This window comes from Barbatula barbatula (genome assembly GCF_947034865.1).
Source record: "Barbatula barbatula genome assembly, chromosome: 7".
Classification (NCBI taxonomy): Eukaryota; Metazoa; Chordata; class Actinopteri; order Cypriniformes; family Nemacheilidae; genus Barbatula; species Barbatula barbatula.
In genome coordinates, this window is record NC_136770.1 from 4771192 (window position 1) to 4793147 (window position 21956).

General features: G+C 38.2%; 1 protein-coding gene across 1 annotated transcript; it reads right to left on the reverse strand.

Annotated features, from left to right (window-relative positions):
* Positions 1 to 22: 22 nt before the first annotated feature.
* col28a2b (collagen, type XXVIII, alpha 2b) lies at positions 23 to 19083 on the reverse strand. Its single transcript, XM_079461213.1, has 37 exons — positions 19042 to 19083; positions 18528 to 18613; positions 17979 to 18134; positions 16707 to 17260; positions 13390 to 13410; positions 13233 to 13292; positions 12410 to 12463; positions 12281 to 12325; positions 12160 to 12186; positions 12034 to 12078; positions 11911 to 11955; positions 11764 to 11817; positions 10015 to 10083; positions 9858 to 9926; positions 9689 to 9757; positions 9104 to 9172; positions 8379 to 8447; positions 8175 to 8243; positions 7988 to 8056; positions 7661 to 7732; positions 7511 to 7579; positions 6943 to 7014; positions 6770 to 6838; positions 6582 to 6650; positions 6429 to 6497; positions 6125 to 6193; positions 5959 to 6027; positions 5441 to 5509; positions 5207 to 5275; positions 5048 to 5128; positions 4590 to 4625; positions 3794 to 3830; positions 3128 to 3685; positions 2800 to 3041; positions 2563 to 2722; positions 1355 to 1540; positions 23 to 1273 (listed from the first exon to the last, which is right to left on the reverse strand). Coding segments are annotated over exons 2-37 (3549 nt in total). The 5' UTR covers positions 18529 to 18613; positions 19042 to 19083; the 3' UTR covers positions 23 to 1265.
* Between the last annotated feature and the right edge of the window lie 2873 nt (positions 19084 to 21956).

The window sequence follows — 21956 nt, forward strand, 5'->3', positions numbered from 1 at the left end:
ATAAAGTGTGTACCAATGGGATAAGAAAAAAGTTTATTAATCAAGTACTTGTAAATTGGTATTTTATTTTTCCATTTACAGAAATCTTTATTTTGGTTCATTTTTTCTTTTCTCAATGAACGTATACTGATTTAAAAAAAATTATATGTGTCCTGGAAAAAACAAGAAATCTCAGTTTCTTATATTCTTCCAAATATCTTTCTTTGTGTTCCACAGAACCAAAACATGTATACAGGTTAGCAACAACTTGAGGTTTAGTAATTCATTTTTGGGTAAACTATCCCTTAAAAGTTGTGTTATGCAATATTTCACTTAGATAAACCCTGTAACTCATCTGTTAGTTCAACACCTTGAGCAATTGCACCTTCACTTTAGCCCATGAGATGTCAGTGCATCCTCAAAGCTACCTTAAGAAATCTACCAAAAACCAACCCCAAAAACAGAGATCAGTGCAAACCTCTTTCTGTCGAACACAAAATATTTCATCTTTTTGCTTAATCTTTGCAGACTATTAGAAAAAGATGTTTATAGGTAAACATCAGTCATCTTGACTGTTTACAAAACACTGCTTAATTCCGATCAGTTTACCATGGAAAAGCCAAGATGTTAATACACATAAACAAATTTATTAAAAATGTACAAACTAGGTACAAAATGACGAACATTTTCCCTTGATGTAAACCACATTAACAATCTAAATCCCAGACCACGTTTTATTCATTACATAAGTATAAAATGCAAATTAACTCTGAATCAAAGTAACTTTGACAATGTATAATATTGATTGTTCACAGCGTAGAATGATGCATAATTCATTCAAAAATATGTAGAATATGTGTATGTGTTTGCATACTCGGAATTACATTCTGTCTTTTCTTTCATGTGTTGTGAACGGCAACTCATTTTCTATCCAATGTACCGTGATGGACCGCCAACCTGTATTGGGTGTTTTTGGCCTTTGGCTCAAGATAACTTGGCTCAAGCAATGCCTGTGATATCAATAGTGGTAAAGAGATATAGAGAATGTATGGTTGTTTGGTGACTGATCTCGGAGCTGATTCTTTACAGATTAAAGAATTTGTTTTTAATAATTATTGAAAAAACATATGATGCCCTCGTCTTGTTTTGTGACGTGTGCTGGATTCCATCATTCATTTACATACATACATACATATACTTTGTGTATTTCAGTGCAGGGCCATCAGTTGCATTGGCAGGTGAAGAATAACAGACATAAATGGACTAAAGATCCTGAGCCCTGGACTTCAGCCTCCTAAAATCCAAAAGTATGACCACATGTCAGGATGCAGTTTTAATTTGATCAGAGATAATATTCATCAGGTGGGTTGTTTACCTGCTCTCACACACGTCCTCTTGCACTCTTCTTCTGTGTCAAAGCGATTGCGGTTCCCATCGCAGCCACCATACCAGAACTGCGCACAGGCGTTGGCCTGCCGATCGTAGTACCAGCGGATGTTATAGTCTCGACAGGGACCCTGATCCAGGAGAAGCTCACATCGTGGGTCCAGTGGCACAATTTCTGAACATCATGATATTAACATGTATTATAGCCTTATAAAAAATACTTTTGACAACAAAAATTGTCTTTGTCGGATTGAAACCTTGCGTGTCAATTTTCCATGATTTTTATTTTTTATAAATCATTACTATTGGTCACCCTTCATGTTTGTCTGTGGGTTTTGCAAATATTGTACCAATGAAAAGTATTAAAAAGAGCTTGTCAGCTTTGACAACAATTTAAAAAAAATTATGTTTTTTTATTTCCTGTAATTTGTTAATTAATTCAATATATTTATATGGCGCTTTTCTGGGCACTCAAACAGCTTTACATTGAAGGGGAGAGTCTCCTCAACCACCACCAATGTGCAGCATCAACCTGGATGATGTGACGGCAGCCATATTGCGCCACAAAACAGACCAGGTTATTGGTGGAGAGGAGACAATTTTATGGGGATGATTAGGATGCCATGATGTATATAGGGAAATGGGCAAATTTGTCCAGGATGCTGGGGATTTTTAATGACCACAGGGTTTAACGTCTCATCCGAAAGAACGGTATAGTGTCCCCATCACTATTTTGGGGCATTAGGACCCACTCAGACCACAGGGTGATCACCCCTGCTGGTCTCGCTAACAATCCTTCCAGCAGCAACCTAGATTCTCAGCAGGTCTCCCCTCCAGGCTGACCAGGCTCAGCCTTGCTTAGCTCTAGTGGGCAACCAGTCTTGGGCTACAGGGGGATATGGCTGCTGAAAAGTGGCAATTTTGGAAATATAAGGTCTCTGTCCGACTGGACAGTATATCTTTAGCACACATTTCTACTGGTGTTTTAACATACTAAGTTCAGGATATTGTTGTGATATTTATGATGCTATTTATGGGTTCTGCATCTTGTTTGCTACTTCAGGAAAAGCTTATGTTGGCTAATGCATGTACTACTGTTAACAAAATGGCACCTTTTTGTAAAGTGTTACCGAAATGTTACTAAAAGACATTTAAAAATCATTTTCAGCTCAGTTTTGAATAATAGTGGGTTTGTACCCTTAGGTAAAGGTGGTCGAGGGGCTGGTATGTACTGCACAGAGGTTCCTGGTGAATGTTTGCCATTTGTGGATGCCCCAGTGAATGTTGGGGTATCTCCTCTACCACTGCTCTGCTCTGAAGACTGTACGTCTGGTTTCTTAGGCAAATTCTGAACCTCCTGAGGAAAATGTACAAACTCAAAACAGCATTCAAAAACACTGCTTAACAGCTTAAATTTAGCTTTAGTTCACTAACCTTGTTAATGTCTGAAATATCTGTGGGTGGGGCTAAAGTGTCACCCCTCCCACTTTCATGAGTTACAGGGTTTATTCCAGAGTGTGTGCCGGTACCCTCTCTGTTGCCTTTATATGTGTTGGTTTCGTAATTGTACCTGCCGTTGCCATCGATATTGTATCCGTTTTGGAAACCGTTGATGAGATTGATCAGCGCTCCATTTTCATCCTCACAGAGCTGATTGACAAGTTTAGACTCGAGGGCTGAATGATGAAAATAAAATACAAGACTAAGGATTCTGCACTAGCAAAAAGATGGAAAGTAGATGCTTGTGTGAACAGTGGATTACCTGGCAAGGTGTTGAAGTCATCGATGTTATATACGTGTTCACTGTCAGGGTCCGAGGCAATCAGATTAAGCTCCTGGAGGAACTCATTCTGTGTGGGATCGCTGGCGTTAACGATTCCCAAAGCGTACATCTCTATGTTGGTGGCGTGGGCCTCCCTAACAGCGATGTCCAGCTTCACGGGTTCCCGTTTATCCGTTTGCCCATCTGTGATGACGATGGCGACCTTCCTGACCCCCGTCCTCGCACTGTAGAATGCTTCCTGAGTAGCTTTGCGGATGGCTGTGCCCGTGTACGTTCCCTCGCCGATGTAAAGAATTCTCCGTATGGCCTGTTTCACATCCTGTTTTGTGTTGTAGCGAGCGAGGTTAAAGACGAGCTGTACCTCAAGGCTGTACAAAACCAGACCGACCCGAGTGGCGTTTCGGCTCACGGTGAGTCTGTCGACTAGCGCAGCCACAAAGTCCTTTATGATCTCAAAGTTTTCAGGACCAACGCTCTCCGAGCTGTCAATTACAAACACAAGCTCCATAGGGCGTTCTTTACATCTGACCCCACAGCCTGAAAGATAATACATTGCAAAATGTTATGGGAATGACAATGTAATGGAATGGAAATAGATTTACAAGTAGCATTATATTTTGAAAGAAATGCATGCATGGATCATACCACAAATCTCCCGGATTATCTTGATGATCTCAGATCTCTGAAAACACAACAGTGTATGGACTTTTACTGTACTCGATTATTACATTTTTCAAGTATCTGTACTATAAAAGAATTGTTTACTAAAATATAAAGCATATGTGAACCAGTCTGTAAAAACACAGCTGAAGTAATATTTTGTGATTTAGGCCTACTGTTTCCTACATAAAATCATCCTACATAATGTAAAGAACATTCTGTGAAAATATAACCTTAATATCTTTCATTTAGTCAGAGTTAGGCCATGTCAAAGCTTGAATCGATAGTGAAGTTAATGGTGGAAATTAAACTTTGATGCTCATTATCTCAATAATTACATTTGAACTCTTAGCCTGGATTTCACAGATTGTGAAATTTACATTTCATAAATATTTTATTTACCTCTAATCCTTAAGTACAGTAAAATAATTTATTTTTTATTATTCAAATATTTTTCCAGAAAAAAATAAAAAGTACAAGTAATAAAATAACTAGATTCTTAATTGATCAGTATTAAAGGCAAAGAAAATTAAGAGTTTAAGTTCAACAATTTTTATTGTATTAGATAGATGTATGTGTTTGAGTTATTAAATCAACTCAAAACAACCCAAGTGCAGTTTGATATCGATATTAATTGGAATGTAGAATAAAAAACATGATTTTTGAAAAAGAATACAAATGGAGTGAAGAAAATGTATGATAAGCTTCATAAAACTTACTTAAGTACTGTCCAAATTTTAATATAGCAGTTTAATATGACGTGAAATATAAAACAACATACCGTCAGGCCCGGCTCCCCTTTCATTCCTGATCTGCCCTGAAAAACGTGAATAAATTCAAGCATTAAAATATCTCCAAGCTCTCTGGAAGTGGAAAGTCCAACTAAAGATGAAAATATTTCATCTCTTTGTGAGTGACATGGAGAAGGAGAACATAGTTTAAATAATTTAATTATCATAGAGAGAGAAAAAATCCTGCGCGTACATGGGATGTGCCAGGTAAAAATATAAATACGGCACAACGTCAAGGTTAACTGTGTCTGAGATGACAACTATTCTGTTCATATTCCCATGAAATTATAAATGACACATGTTACTGTGTGAGTTTGAATAATGTGCATAGTGTTAGTAGTTTCAGGCGGGTTATAGACTGACACTTCATAGGCTGTTCATAACAGTTTCACAGCAGATATCAAATTAGTTTTTTTTTAAAACTGACTGTAATATTTATTTTACTAACTGATTGTCCAGGAACACCAGGATCTCCCATGTCACCTTTGATCCCCTTCAGCCCTCTCTCACCCTGAGCTCCACGATCCCCCTGAGAAACAGAGATGGGCCTGTCATTAACAGGGTATAAATTTTCATAAAACAAAGCATAAATTACAAAATCACAGACCTTTGATCCTGGGATTCCTTCTCCGGAAAGTCCCCTCGGCCCTACCACACCCTGTGACCCCTGATCCCCCTGTAAACATTGTTAGGTCCGAAAACAGTAAGAAATTCACTGAAAGTGTATTGCACCTGCCAACTGAATATTTTGCGAACTGGGATTATTCAGTAAAATTCCTACTAGATATTCCCAAATAGAAAGTACGTAAGAGTTTATTCCACACGTGTGTCAGTGTCTCACCTTTGGACCCTGTAAGCCTTGTCCTGGTGGTCCGGTCGGTCCTTGATGTCCTGGCCTCCCCATTGTGCCCTGATTCATTCAGAAACACATTATTAACCACAAAAAATGGTTGGAAAACACATCCAGACTGATGTACATGCACGCTGAGATTAAAGCTGCTGGACATCTGAATTGATGTTTAGGGATTACTGGGTAACATTATGAGGATTTGTTAGACAGATGTAAGAGATTTGGAGCTGGTGGGTGTATGGTGGTGAATTGTGCATTATATGAATGTGATATATGATTATCAATACAGTAAAATGCTAGGTGTGTGGTAAATATAATGACTTAATCATTTTAACATTTAAGGAATGGAACAATTCTCAAGGAATGTTCAGGGGTTTAAAAAACACTGCAAGGTCAAATAAAGGTGGAAACAAAACCTTCACTTGTTTTGTCTACGCTGAGGTACACTAGTATCATGCCATCACATACAAAATCTGACTTTGAGTGTTTGTGACTGCGGACTGACGCACAGGTGGTCCCTGCAGTCCTTCCCCTCGAGGTCCTGGTGGACCTGGCAAACCTCTAAAGCCAACATCGCCCTGAGAACACAGTCATGGAGAAACATCTGCATTCACACCCTGTATCTTTATCTGATACATGTGATCTGCTGTAGGTGGTACATGAGAAAGCTTGTACCTTTGGTCCTGGTAAACCTATCCCCTCTTGACCAGATTCCCCCTGAAGACCAGGAAGACCAGGAAGACCCTGCGAGTGTCAACACACAAAGGCAGAACATGACCACAATAAGAAAACTCCCCTGAAACAAAGTGAGCTGCCTTTCTCAGGGGCACAACGGTGAAATGGCTTGTGGGATCAACCTTTAATACTTTAACTTCAAACGATGCAGAGCAGACACACCATGAATTTAACAGTATAACCTTAAGAGGAAATATGAGGGTTTATTAATTTCATAAATATTTGCATGAAAGAATGGACTCACTGCAGGACCAGGATAGCCATCTCCTTTTTGACCAGGCAAACCAAAAGGACCTGGGTCACCACGCTCACCCTTACATAAACATTAGAAACATTGATCATTTTAACATTAAAGTTTAATTTTGATACTCAAGTTTATTGGAGAGCAATGGATGACCTTTGGCCCAGGAAGACCATATCCTGTCTCTCCCACAGGTCCAGCCGGACCTGGTGGACCTACGTCACCCTGACAATAACATAATGCATGTTGTTCAAAAGTGTACGTTTGTAGATACTCGACACTTTAAAAAAATTCTGTCAAATAAAATATATATATTAAATTGTTAGATAACTGAGGTTTCTTACCTTTGTTCCTGTTATTGCACGTCCCGGGAGTCCAGGTAAACCCTGTCTGCCAGGGGTGCCAGGCTCACCCTAGAAAGAAAATTATATAGACAGGAAGGAAGATACGCTAATTTCTTCCTGGTTTTCTGTTTCAAACTGATTTTGAGAAAATCTAACGAGAACTATGGACCCACCTTTGACCCAGAGGGTCCAGCTATTCCCGTTGGCCCTGCCAACCCACGGATTCCCCGCTGACCCTGGTCACCCTGAACAACAGACATTACATAGTTTGGCTTCACCTTAGTTTGTATGGTTAACGGCTTATAAAATGGCAATATGAGAGGAAGTTTTCTTTTACAAAGAGGTTTATAAAATAGCGTTTCTATATAGCAGTCGAGCAAAACCATGATTGCTATGGCTAGACAGAAGCGGACGGTATTAGGGGAAAATATAGTATAGTCTTCATTTATTTACCTTCATGTCGTTCAAAACCTATATATGACTCTTTTTCTGTGGAACACAAAGGAAGATATTTTGAGAAATATCTCGAGTTTTGTGTCCATACAATGGAAATTAGTTACCGGTTCCCAACATTCTTCAAGGTATCTTCTTTTGTATTAACCTGATGAAATGAAGTCATACAGATTTGGAATGACATGAGGGGGAATAAATGACAAAATAATTTTTATTATGGATGAACTATAAAAGAGTTTTTATTTAATGTGGTCATGACTAAATGTAAAAGTTAAGTGAGGGAGATACTTTTTCACCCTGAATGCCCAGTCCTGCCGCGCCTTCAGGACCTCTCAACCCAGCGCCCCCTGGTTCTCCCTGAAATACATACAGAAATGTGTGCGCATTTGGATAAAATTGTTTGAGATGCGAGTTATTGATTGAGGTAAGACATGATACCTTTTGTCCTGGAGCTCCATCCTCTCCGGGTAAACCTGGTAATCCTGACAATCCAGTAGCTCCAGGTTCTCCCTACAAATTCAGAAAATAATCATAATCATAACATAATTTCTGGTCACCATGTCATGTATGATCTAGGAAGAAATCTGATTGTGCTTTTGATAATATAGATGATGCCCACTTGTGTTTTGGATGCTGATACAGTATTTTCTATCAACGGTTTGGTAGAAAATTACAAAGAAAAACATGCTAACTTAATTAAGTTTAACCAAAAATTTAAGGCCAGTGAGTGATTTTATGCCGGCTTGAAATGAATTGAAGACTTACTTTGGGACCCTGTTCTCCTAGTCCTCTCTCTCCAGGTGTACCAATCTCACCTGGTAAACCTTGATCGCCCTTAAGCAGCAATTTGCAAACATACACATAGTTTGGGTCTATAAGTCATCACACAGTGTCTATTTCTATTATTTTCTGATATTGTGACAGTGTTTAAAGCATGATGGGGAATTCTTGCCTTTTGTCCAGGGTAGCCCTCACCCTGTGGCCCTCTGCTTCCAGGGGGTCCACGTGGTCCTTCCACACCCTGCAAAAACAATACTACAGTATAAGCAAACCCAACAATTTATCAATCATATTTGATGCCGATATACAATACAGAAGGTGTTAAGGTATTTTATCCTTAGCACATACTGTACAGTAAATTCAAGTTTAACAGTACCTTCTCTCCTTGGATGCCTGTTCCCGGAAGCCCAATTTGTCCTTGGGGCCCAGAAGGACCACCATCACCCTTGAAAGAAAATAGACCAAAAACAGTCTTATTCTTGGACACGCATACATATTACTGTTTTTCCACAATTGGAATTAACAGAAAATTATGAATAAAATGCATTTGTCATTGCTATTTGGGTGAGAAATAGTCAATATCTTAATAGTTTATTAGCGTTCTCTCAAAACATGACTTAACATCTACCTTTTAGAATGTTTTAAGGTTGTCTACTTTTTGTTAGAGATGACAGACAACAAAAGTAATAAAGAAAATAATTTTTCGTAAAATTTCTAATGAGACCATACACACTAGGGTGTGTAACAGTGTGACGTGTTACTCATGCCAATACCCAGAAACCTAAAGAAAATATTCAATGCACAACATTCATATGAACAAACAAATCTGTCAGATCATGTTGAGTCTAGTTATTATTGAAATGATAGTATATGAAATAAAACACTGATACTCTGGTTAATAAGTATGCCTTTTTTCATAGCCACGGGCTGAGTACTCAATACTGCAAGCTGGGACACATTCATGCAAAGCATCCGGATAGGAAAATGACATTAGGAGCTCAAGACAGCTCAAAACCAACTAAAAAATCAGAAACTGAAGAGAACAACTCAAGTCAGCATGTGTGCTCTGCTAGTCGTCTAACAATGTTCTTTATGTTTTACCTTTTCTCCTTTAATCCCTGGACCTACTGGCCCTCTGGGTCCCTTTGGCCCCTCCAGGCCCCTCTCTCCCTGTCAAACACCAAAAACACTGTATTGACAGCAAACACGAGAGAATAGACAGAAATCAACATGAGCGGGAGTCAAACTTTTAAGAAGAGCCACAGTAGTGTTTCCTTATACAGTCAAACCAAAAATAATATAAGACACCAGATATCATTTTTTATATTTATTTTACTATCGGGTGCAGAACACTTTATGTAACGGAGTATAGCAAAACAAGGTAAACTTTGTGATATTATACCCCAAAAATCCTTCATACAGTGAACCAGTAAAACTGACAAACACACTTATCCTAATGCAACTTTTTTTTTAACACAGACTGAACAAAACATTGCATGGTAATTGTGTAAAAAAATGCAAAATACCTTTCAATCAAAGTTATCTGACATTATCAAGATAAATTGGTTCCGTGGCAGATCTTGTCATATTTTATTGCCATTTTCCAAACTATAGCGAAAAACCTGTGATTACGTGAGAAATTGTTGAAGGTGTCTGAATAGTTTTTGGTTTGACTGTAGTTTGTACCTTTGGCCCTGGAAACCCCTCTCCTGGCGGGCCTTTCTCCCCTGAAATACCCTGAGGTCCCTGCGGTCCCTTTAAAATAAAATAAAAAACAGAACATTGAATGCTGACTAATGTATATCAAGTAATACTTGAAAAAATAATGCAGCCCTTCTTGATTCAAAATATTTACCGGTAGGCCCGGCCCCCCAAGCCCAGGAGGCCCGGGAGGACCAATTCTGCCTTGTAAACCCACATCACCCTACAGATCAAGAAATCACACATGCATGAGTTCATAAACACAGATATGAATACACAGATCATCTGATTTCATGACAATTCAAGTCTACCTTTGGTCCAGGAAGGCCAATCCCAGTCTCACCCTGGAATCCTGGTGGTCCGGGAAAGCCTCGCTCACCCTAAACAATCAGAAACATTTTGAATTACAAACGGTCCATTTACATTTCACGCATTCGGCAGACACTTTTATCCGCTTGCATTGCTTTAATCTCTACATTTTCTTTCTGAGTATGAGCAATCCCCATGACCTTCGGATTGCTAGCACCATGCTCTGACCACTGAGCTACCAGAAACCCGATATGAGTCCAAAATTGAGGGAAGATGCTGCTGAAGAGACTGAATTCCCATTGATGGTTTGGTGGTCATTTTGGCAGCTTTTTTTTGGTCTGGACCTAGTTCAGAATTATGTTGTTTGATGGTCACTAAAAAAAATGTCACAATGAAAATAAAGTGATATGTCACATGTGTGGCCAACCAAAACCGGAGACACAGAGAAATACAATAATCAAAATATTTATTTATTTTCAAGGAGCTGAACACAAGTGCAATACTACAAATCAAAGGCATCTACGTAAAAACGACGAGACTATACAATAGGCTTGTTCGACTTGCGGCGCCACAAGATCTGCGGATGACATACAAAGTATTGCGAGATCGACTCGGAAGCAAACCTTTTATTGTTTCGTACTGTGATGTCATCCGCCTGTCGGATCTTGCCCCGCCACATCAAGTCGAATAAGCCTAGTCGGTGATGGGAGACAGAACAGGTGATGGAGCATGGAGGATCGTGGGTAATGTGGTCCAGGGGAATACAGAGGGGGAACCGTGACAAAAATAATTTTCATAATCTTTTCACTTCCATGTCATTTCAAACATGCATTACTTTCTTTTGCTAAACAAAATATATTTTGAAGAACGTTGGTAACCAGACAACTCTAACCCCCTTTGACTTCCACTGTATGTACCCAAAACCACTTGGGCATTTCTCAAAATATCTTCTTTTGTGTTCCACAGACAAGATGAACTATCTATAAGATGCTTTAACCCAAAATTTTTTTTTTGCCATTTTGTGGAGGGTAATGTATTTAGTGCGGTATGCCTACTAGATGCAACATTTATGTTTTTGAAATGAAGAAATGATAAAATTATATATTTATTTTGTGTGAGCTATTGCTTCAAGCAAGAAGCTTTACTCCAGGGGTATCGTGCAAAGTCATCTGTGAAATACCAAAATAATTAAACCATATATCTTTTAAGAATAATTTCAAGACTGAAATCCATATCATGCCGTTAGGCACAAATGTCTGTCCAGGCACATGCACACAAGGGGTCTTTAAACGCTCATGTCAGACATGCTGAATTAGAGATGGCAATTACTGTGTTCAGACCCATTAGGCTAAACACTTTCACGTGTCACACTCTCAAACACACATGTGCTACAGCAAGTTCAGGCATTAATCTGTTGCTCGGCTAAAACTTGACAGCCGACACTAAGTCAAAAAAAAGAACATTCCAGAAAAATAATTAGTGTTTAGAAGCACGCATCTGCACTGACAAAGAACTATAGATGATTTATAGTTTTGGAAACCAAACATTTAAAGTAACAAATAAAGTCATGATGAATGTTTCAACATGCCGCCGCATAAAGGCATTTATGTTTTTACACCAGGAATATTTCTATCAGACTTGGAAGCAAAGTTTATGATAATAGGTCCTGAATATTTCCCACTGTCCCACTACCCTCTTATATTTGCATGTTGCAAAAGTCCTCTTTTACTGTATTGCCAAATGAAACTCACTTTTTTGCCAGGTGGGCCCTCCGGGCCGGTGTCCCCACTGGGTCCAGATAAACCCTGCAAAGACACAAGAAAGCTTAACACAATGTTAAAGAAGTAAAACACTCATGACAAACAGACTAATGCATTCTGATCATCATGAAGACAAACCTGCAGTCCTCGACTTCCTCTGATACCAATGGGACCATCAGGACCCTTTATTGAAACATATATTATCAGACAGTCATACATCAGATTATTGATGAAGTGTACAGTAGATGAAATCTCACTAACCCTGTCTCCTTTGATTCCGGGTGTTCCACATTCTCCTCTCTCACCCTTAAGAAAGCAAAAACCACAGACATCACACACAGACGAGATACGTATCATGGTGAAGAAGAGTATAATAAGGTTGATTACCTTCTCTCCGTTGTCCCCAGGTTTCCCCTGATGACCGATACAGAACACACGGTGAGAGACACATTACACAAATAGATAATAAAAAGTATATAACAGGGCATCATGTTCAGGACTGATTCACCTCTGAACCATCTCGTCCGGGAGGACCACTGAACCCACTCTCTCCCTGCAGGAAGCACATCATATTTGAAGATAACATGCACCAATAGTTTACAAACATGAGAGTTTATTAACGAAAGAAAGCTGTGACCCTCTGTCCTTTGGGTCCTGGGCTTCCATCATCTCCAGATCGACCCTTTTTACCCTGTGGATGAAAGAAATTGGAAAAAGAAACTATGATAGCATTATATAATGTAGCTTAAAGATTCAAATATTCCTCCAGAAACACATTTGTTGGAGGGAGGCAGTCTACTGGATGCAGAAATATTTGTATATTTTCATAAAAGTATAAATGTGTTATGACCACCACTGTTTAGAAATCAGTTTTTGTTTAGAAATCAAAGGTTTTGCTGAAAGTACTATGACATAGACATTTTTTTAACTTCTGCATTACTTTTATACAGTATGTGCAAAACTTGCACAAATACTGTCCTAAAGTTTTTTATCTACTACATTAAGTCTGCAGCCGTTATTTTATTTAATCACAGATAGAAAATAACCCTGCATGTGGTGTCAAACTGTTTTGTTAAAATCCTTGACTTCGTAAACTCGAATTCAACAGCTGGCAGAAAATGACGACAGCCCATATCTTAAGTATTTACAGACTGATTGAGTCAAAATATTTTAAACCACACATTTACTTCAAAATGACTATTTTAATATGACTATTATCATACCATTCCCATTGATGTTAAAACGCAGTTCTATTAAATGAATACTTGAAATAATTCAAAATTGTAAGTTTTTTTTTACATACAAACAGGGCTCAGTCAACTAAAATTTAGGTGTTCCTTGCACAAAGTGTGACAACAGAATACAAATGAGCCTTTTCTTTGTGTTAAATTTTTCTAATCTTGACAGATGTGGTCAGTATGAATTGTGGAAAAGCTTTTTTTAAAACATTGAGCACTTACAGCAGGTCCACTGGTCCCCCTTTCTCCTTTCTCACAAGTGCATTTTGGTGAAAGTGGGCACTGTTGAAACATATACCAACACACGCAAGCTTAGATGACAAATATTGTCTCTTCTAAATAATCTTGCCTATATGAAATTTGTGTAATAAAGACTTACCACATCATTCACCACTTCGGTCTAAGAGGGAAAAAAGTGAAAAAGGCTGAATTATAATATGTACAAATAACTGAACTGAAAATCCGTTAACTGAGAAGCCGATGCATGCAATGATAGTGCACAGCAAGGTTATTTTAGTTTCCTTAAATTGAAACTTTGAAAAATTTTCTGTTCATTGAAATCAAATACAACATCATACAACTAATGAAAATGTAAATTTTGTCTAAGAAATAAACTTCGAAAAACTACAATAAAAATTAATTAACCTTATATAGCAACATAGAAAATTAACTAATAAATAATACAATTACAAAAGCATAAAGCATAATTGCTAAAGCGTTAACAAAAATGACCATAAAAACGAAATATATATAAATATAAGTTAAGTTAAAATATTAATAAAAAAAACTAAACTAAAAACAAAACTATAATAACATTAATAACATGTTATTTATTTCAGTAAATCTCTGGACTGGTGCACATATAGCCTAAATGTTACATACTGTATATATGTAACTGTTTTATAAGTAACAGAGAATTTAACAAGAAATTTGATGTGTTCATGTTGGAATCAAACTTCTGATTTCAGATTTTCTTCATTGGAAGCACATTTTGGGACATTTCTGAGTCTCTACAGGAGACTTGAGTACAATGTGTGAAATGTTTCCAAATCCAAAAGAAACTAGTGCATACTCATGCCAGCATTTCCTTGATTCTTGACATAAGATGCTGTCACTTAAATTGATGGAAAGTCTTAAAGTCAACATATATTTATAACAAAACACATGCCTGATCATTATTCATTTGAAGCATACTGATGACAGACAGATGCATCCTAACACTCAAACAACAGATCACAGAGAACCATAACAACAAAGGAATTTCACTACAACAACAAAGGATTTTCACTAAAAGACTGTTAACCACACACATCTGACATAAACACACAATAGAAAGTGTATTGCCTATTGAAATGTAACATTTATATAACCCACTTGATAAACAGAGAAAGTTGATGAGCTGAGTGGATTACAGTACATGGGATTTATGCCTAGCCTGTGATTAAATATCTTGATTGGGTTTCTGTATCAAGCACCTGCATCAACAGTTTCTTCAGAGCTATAGCGTGCATTTTACTCCTGCATGAATCATGTTGCTCAGCACTCTAAAGTCAATGAGCAACAGCTGTTCCCGAAAAGTTCCTGGAAAAGACAGGTAATAGAAAAATTCCTGTGCGTAATTTTTCTTTTCAAATACCACAAAATGATGAACCCTACAGAAATTCCTAAAGGTCAGCAGTCCGCTCCTTTGACAGCCCTCGATAAGTGATGCTTATTCAGAAAACAACACTTAAGCCAAAAAATGTTCGCGATTTGCTTTCCATTATCAAAGATCAGAAGGAACATCCAGCAAGGCACAGCAGAGCTGGCCAGCATTCAGTCATACAAGTTTCCTGACCATATGCAGATGCTGTGTGATGTGAGACACAGAAAGGTCACTTGACCAAACTGCCTCTCATTCCAGACCTGCTGAGAGTCAGTGGTTCTGTCTACTGTCTTCCAGCAGGAAACAATTGCTCAAAGTGTTGTGTGAAGTTATACAGAACTGTCAGGGAATTTCTAATAAAACCATATTAGGAACAGATGTGTAAAGATATGGCAAGCATCTTGTCAGGAACAAATGCAATACAAGAAAAATAGCATCAGACATAGACATCCTGCCTCTCCTTGTCTTGGTTTTCGAGTCTTGTAGCAGGATCATGTCAGTTCCATGTGTTTTGTGTGGAGAAAGAGCATTGTTTTGGTTTGTCACGCCATGCTCTCTCTCTCCGATGTTTCCCTTTATCTAGTCCCACTTTCCCAGGGTCCCTTGTCGGTTCATTGTTTATCTGTTCACATTTACCCACCTTAGTCTGTCCTGCTGACCCTGTCTTGTTTGGATTACCCCTGTTCCCGTCCTTGAGTTTGGTGATTATAGTTTATTTGTTATCCTAAGTACATTGTTTGTTTTGTCGCCCTTCTGGGAAGTTTTCCTTTGTATCTTTGTTTTGTTCTTGTTTTCCCCATCGAGGGTTTTTTGGTTTAACTAAAGTTTTGTTATTTAAAACATGTCTGCTTGCGCTTGGGTTCTGTCCATAACCATGACAGCTTACTTTTGGAAAACAAACCAACATTATTAAGATTACGTACAGTAACTCACCAATGGACAGTAAGTTGAAACGACTGAAATAACTATTTGATTGTGTAAAAATATAAAAAAAAATAATTCTATCATTTACATTTTATAAAATGTAATTTTTTTCAGGATAGCATCACCTACTTACTTCTTCTATGGAGCTACGGTCCACGTGGGTTTACAATGCTTTTTTGGAAACGCAGCCCTGGACATTTTCACCTGTGTATTTCATTGGTTTTGAACTTATTTTTTCATTGTGACTTGACCACTTTAGGATGTAAAGTAGAAAGACAGAAAATAATGGGCCAAGTTTGGAGAAACCTCAAAAAAGAAAAATACATAAGCCAGACCTGAACCTGCTAACTTCATGAACTTATGCAACCTTACAGTAAGCATTTTAACCGATAGTTATTATGTCCTAACCTCATCCTCTGCTCAAGTTCATTCATAAGTTCATTAGGTTTTTCCATTACCTCAGGACAGATGAAAAGATAAGACATTTCCATAGTTACCTGATACTTAAGAGTGCAGTCCTCATGCAGCACAAAAAATCTATCCTCCATTTGCGCACAATCTGAGTTTAACTTCAAATGAAGCATCACATATACACTTCACTTACACAAGTTGTTTTCCAAAAATCAAAGGTTTTCACAGCTTGCAAACATACCCATTGGGTTAAAACATTTATCCACAGCTGTGTGCCATAAAATACTTATTTTGGGCCATAGAAAACAAGAGGAAAAGCTCGTTGCATGCAGTTCATCTTATAAATATTGCTTTTGGTTTGTATTAGATTTTAGTTTACCACAAAATGCAGTGTTTGGCAGATGCTTTGAATCCAATGTGATTTATAGTGCAAGCTATTGTTATGAGTATGTGTATTCAGGATACTTGGTATTTAAGTACTCGGTTATATAAACTTGTTTAGAAAATAAAAACACATTATTGATGTCTTGTCAGAAACTATTCAAGAGAATATAGTTTATATAAGTTAAACTATACAAGTGAAATACCAGTTGGCTCCTCTTCTCAGGATATACATTTAGAAGCATACGACTCCATTCATCTCATTGCTATCTAGGAGAAACAATTGCTATGTCAAAGAGAGCTTAATAGTGTTTTGGAAAAAGACAAAGACTCACAATTTCTTTGACTATCTTGTCCACAACAGCCTTGTCCTGTAGGTTGTGTACGAAGCGGGCGGATGGAGAACTGGCCAGTTGACGCAACTGTTCCACATTGGCAGCAGGTGTGAAACCTACTGTGAAGAATTTAATCCCCTGGTTCTTAGCATCAGCCAAAGCAGAGAATATGTTAGGATTTTTTGGATGAGACACGCCGTCGTACAGCAGAATGGCTATCTTCACTGTGCCAGGGCCAGATTCCTCCAGGTAGATACGGGTGAGGTTGGTGATGGCATAGGTGGTGTAGGTGCCGTGCCCTATGTATGGAATGGGTGCAATGCGATCGTGAAAGGTGGGCACACCCTTCCAATCCTTAAAGGATTGCTCAGTGATCACGTGACTGCTGTACTGCAGGAGGGCAGTTCTGAAGTTCAGGCTCTGCTCGGTATGAAGACGAATGTTCTGGATCTGGTCCACAAGATCGGTAACAAAGCGCTTCTCCAGAGCGTGGTTGTCTTTGGCGCTCTCTGAGCTGTCCACTAAGAATGCCAGCTCCAAATTACAATCCCCGTCTGAAATGAGAGACCACGACAAAGAAGTTAAGATGGTCAGTATTTATTCACCCTGATGTGGTCCAAGCAATACAAAATGTTGTCCCTTCGTTGAAGATTTCTTTTGTGAATAATAACTAAATCTTTGTCTTAACTTTGACTTGTTTGTCATACAGAGCACAAGGAGTAATGTATGACTTTTAGTTTTTTGATCTTGACAAATTAAATCACTAACACGTTATCGTATAAACAAAATACGTCTTTACATAAAAGGCTATGGGTTTGTAATGACATGTTTCATTTTTTGGGGTGAGACTTCGGCAAGAATACAAAAGTAACACTAACCATACCACAATAATACAACTGATAGTTTTGGGATGTTGTGACTAAACTGTGACCTTCTAGCTTCAGTGTGAAACCTTCAGATATGAAAGGACATCCAGTAACTGCTATTCAGTTCACATCCTTTGATAGCCGTTTAAGAAAATACCAAGTGTCTGCCAAACACATATGTCAAGTTAAGAGATCCATATATACGGGAGCCCAGCCTACAGTAAATCACCTTAATGAAGGAGAAGAAACTGTCAGAAAGGAAACTTGCCCCGGGACAGTGAGATACATTTATATCAAACCCAGAAGCTTTTGGGCTGAAAGGAGGTTGAGCAACCTGATCGAAATATTAGAAAAGAGGGTATAGAAAAAATGTGTTGTAAGCAAGCTGGCTACTGTGATTATTTACCGTTGTTTTTAGGGATGACATTAGAGATAATAGGTTTATTTTTGCTTCTTCTGTTCCCCTTTTTTTCTGCATCTTCATCGAGATCATCCAGTTGCGACAAAACAAACTGCAGCCCAAACAGCAGAACCAGCCAAGGCACACACAACTGCACCATCACTAGACATATAAACACACACTAGATTAATGAATAATGATTTATATATGAATTATGTGCATTGCTACTTTCAAATCATTCAGTCTGAATTCTCAATATCCAAAATAACTTTTTTAAAGTAGGTTAGTGATTTTTCGGAAATCATGACATAAAGAGTGATTATTGTATTACCAGCTGATTTATTATTCTTATAAAAACATTATTTAACATCAATGAATCAACTTAATCAATTAGGTTATCCTAGATTACAAATACTTTTAAGACCATTATCTGTTGGCAACTTTTACAGTAGCCTACATCTCATGTAGAAACAAAATGACTCATTACATTTTCACCTATTAACTGTGATTTAACACCCCTAAATAAAACAAGCACTTGATTAAACTCGTACTTACTGTATGGGACAGCATAAATCCAACAGCAGAACAAGAGATCAAATTCTCCTGGCACGCTTCTACACCCTCTTCTTTGATTCTGTGCTCTTCATTCAACAAAAAAATGCCATGAATGTGCATACTTTTACACGTGTGCAAATGTGAGTCCGTGAGTAATGTGAGTCCTACATTTAACATGTGAGAAATTTATCTGGTGGATGCTGCCATCCAGAGGGAAATAAACTTTAACAAATTATCCAGAGCTCCACCGCCCCTCCCTTTAACCCAACCAACTCGAGTTCACCTCCTCAATATTGAATGTAATATTTGATATATATAAATTATTTTTTATTATATAAAAATAATTTATATATACATGCGTATAATAAACATGATAATGAATTCGATTTTATATGGTTCACCGCCTTTAAAGGGGTCACTTGACGCAGCTAAAACTAATATTATTGTTTGCTTTAGATGTAATACAACGTGAAAACACGAATTAAGGTTTTAAAACGCTGTATTTTCCACATACCTGGATTGTTTGTGTCTCTACTTTGCACCGCCTCTCTGAAACGCACTGAAATTTTACAAAGCTTATCTCTCTGAAAAGCGAGGTGTGCTATGATTGGCCAGTTCACTAGTGCGTAGTGATTGGTCGAATACTGCACGGAAATGTAATGCCTCTTATAAACAAACAACCATATACATAATACAGAGTTTGTGTGAGATAGAAACAAGCTTGCATTACAGCAGGGAATGGTAACATAATAAATACCGCGAGTGCTTCGGCCCTGCTTGATCAACCAGCGTTATGCCATGTCTCGTCGCGACTCAACAAAGACAATAAACCCCATTATAAACACGACATTTGTTGCCTCTAGTTGGAACATAATTACTGATTATTAGGACTTATGTTGTCTTTTTTACCCACGTTGCGCGCATGTCTGCATTTGCAAATCACACAAAGAAACAACAACCTCAAACTCAACTCGCGTTAGTCCGTAACAAAGTCTTTTACAATGAAAATATAGTTACAGTCTGTGAATCTGGAGTTTTAACTGTTGGGATTGCCCCCACTTTTTCAAGCTTGCCCCTGAAGCTTCCGTGCATAGCCGGTCTTGATCTCTCCCAGATTCGTGAAGCAATCATTCGTGAAATGCTCTCCACAAACCAGAATATTTGGATTGTACCTGATTTACTTTCAACAGTGTTGAAAATAAAATGTAACCATTCGTTTTTTGTTGTATTCTTCTTTTGGCAGGGAGAACAAAAATGATTTCTTTTCACAACGAAACACCGTCTCTGCGACATGGCTGCAGCGGCGACGGCCGGTACAACGAGATTTACAAGACCAATAGACCGATAGTCATATCGTGTTACGAACTGACGTAGATTCGCCGGGGTGTGGTTACACGATGCGTTACAGGCAGGTCTGGGTGAGCATTCGCTTCTAGAAAAAAAGACATCTTTTGCATTTTTACGTGTCTAATACATGCATAACACACCAAAGACAAAGAAAAACACGTATTTACGGCGAATCACCCCTTTAATTTAAATAGTTTAGATCAGGGGTCTCCAACGTGGTGCCCGTGGGCACCTGGTAGCCCGCATGAACTCTGTAAGGTGCCCGCTAAACACAGGGCTCACCAATAATGCTCAAGACAGTTGACAAATCTGTGACTATACCGATCAGCCAAGTGCTACATCGTCATGAAAGTTTATTATTAGCAAGTGTTATAAGCTTTAATATATTCAAGTGCAAAAATATCTGAAAGAATACTGAATTTGGTTCCGTGAGCGTAAAAATAAGGCTTCACCCTCTATAGAGGATTTTAGATATTTTGGTTAAACATAACATGTGCCGCATGCTCAGTCAGGTAGGGTCTAACCTTTCTAATGTTAAATAAGGCATATTGGCATGACCGTGTTGTCTGTGCAATGTGACCGTTGAAGGACAGCTGTTCATCAAATATGACTCAGAGGTTCATGGCTATTTTGGAAGGAGTGATTGTGGTATTGCCAAGTTGGATGGTGAGATTGTGTTGCACCGTGGGATGTGCCGGAAACACGAGTAGTTCTGTTTTAGCAGGGTTCAGCTGGAGGTGATGGTCTTTCATCCAGGCAGAGATGTCTTGCGAGCTAGCTACAGTGGTATTAACTGGGTGAAATGAGATGTAAATCTGGGTGTCGTCAGCATAACAGTGATAGGAGAAACTGGTGCCTTTATGATGGGTCCCAAGGATGTTGTGTAGATGGAAAAAAGCAGCGGTCCAAGAACCGATCCCTGAGGGACCCCAGTGATCATGTGGGCAGTGGACAGCGAGCCCCTCCATGACACCTTGAAGGATCTGCCAGAGAGGTAGGAATTGAAACAGTACTCAGAGTGCCTGAGATTCCTAAAGATGACAGGGTTGACAGTAGTATCTGGTGATTTACCGTGTCAAACGCTGCAGATAAGTCTAGCAATATCAGGAACAAGGATTTAGACTCCGCCTTTGCTAGCTGCAGTACTTCTGTGACCGGGTCTATGAGGGAGTAGAAATAGGCTAAACAAGATCCAATTCCAACATATTTGGATAAACTAAATTTGTTTTCTCAAAATAAACTATTATTTCCTTTTTTTGTTTTGTTTACATAGATTTTGAGGAGGTTGCAGAGCGATTCAAGCCTTATGGAGAATGCCGCCTTTACACTAAGGTGTGAAATACTCATTTGACAACGTCTTTGCCTGGTATAATAAAATCTGTAAATCAGAGCTTTAAAAGGCAACTAAGATTATTCAATAAACTCAAATTTTATTATTGTATCAAATTTTACAATCCTGCTTCACAGAAACACTGTCATCTGATCACGAACCATTGAGTTTTTAGGTCTCAGCCAATATTTATGACTGAGTTAAAGTGATAGTTCACCCAAAAAGTCGTAATTTACCTTTTTTCATTTCAAACCTTTATGACTTTATTTCTTCTGCAGAGCACAAAAGAAGATATTTGGAAGCAAGTTGGCAACCAAACAGCACTGGCAACCCACATTCACTTCTATTATATATGGACACAAAACCAATGCAAGTGAATGGGGGCCAGTTAACAACGTTCTTCAAAATATCTTCTTCTGGGTAGACTATGACTTTTCGTATGAACTCAGTTTTCAGCGATCTGTTCTAAATTTGAATTTTAAATTTAGATCTTTGGTGTCTGTGCAGAAAATGTGCTTAAGCACCAATATTAATAAGAAGACAGCAGCTGTAGCCCAGAGGGCCAGTAAGTACTTTTAATAAACCTGCCATGAAGCATTTGTGAGATTTCTACAGATTCACTCAGTGTCATGTGTACAGTATAGGCCACGTTCTGCCTTAGGTTCCACAAGTGAAGAATTACAATTCATTTGCCATTTACAGTGTATTTAATTCCCCCAAATCCATAAAAAAAGATTATTAAACAAGTATTG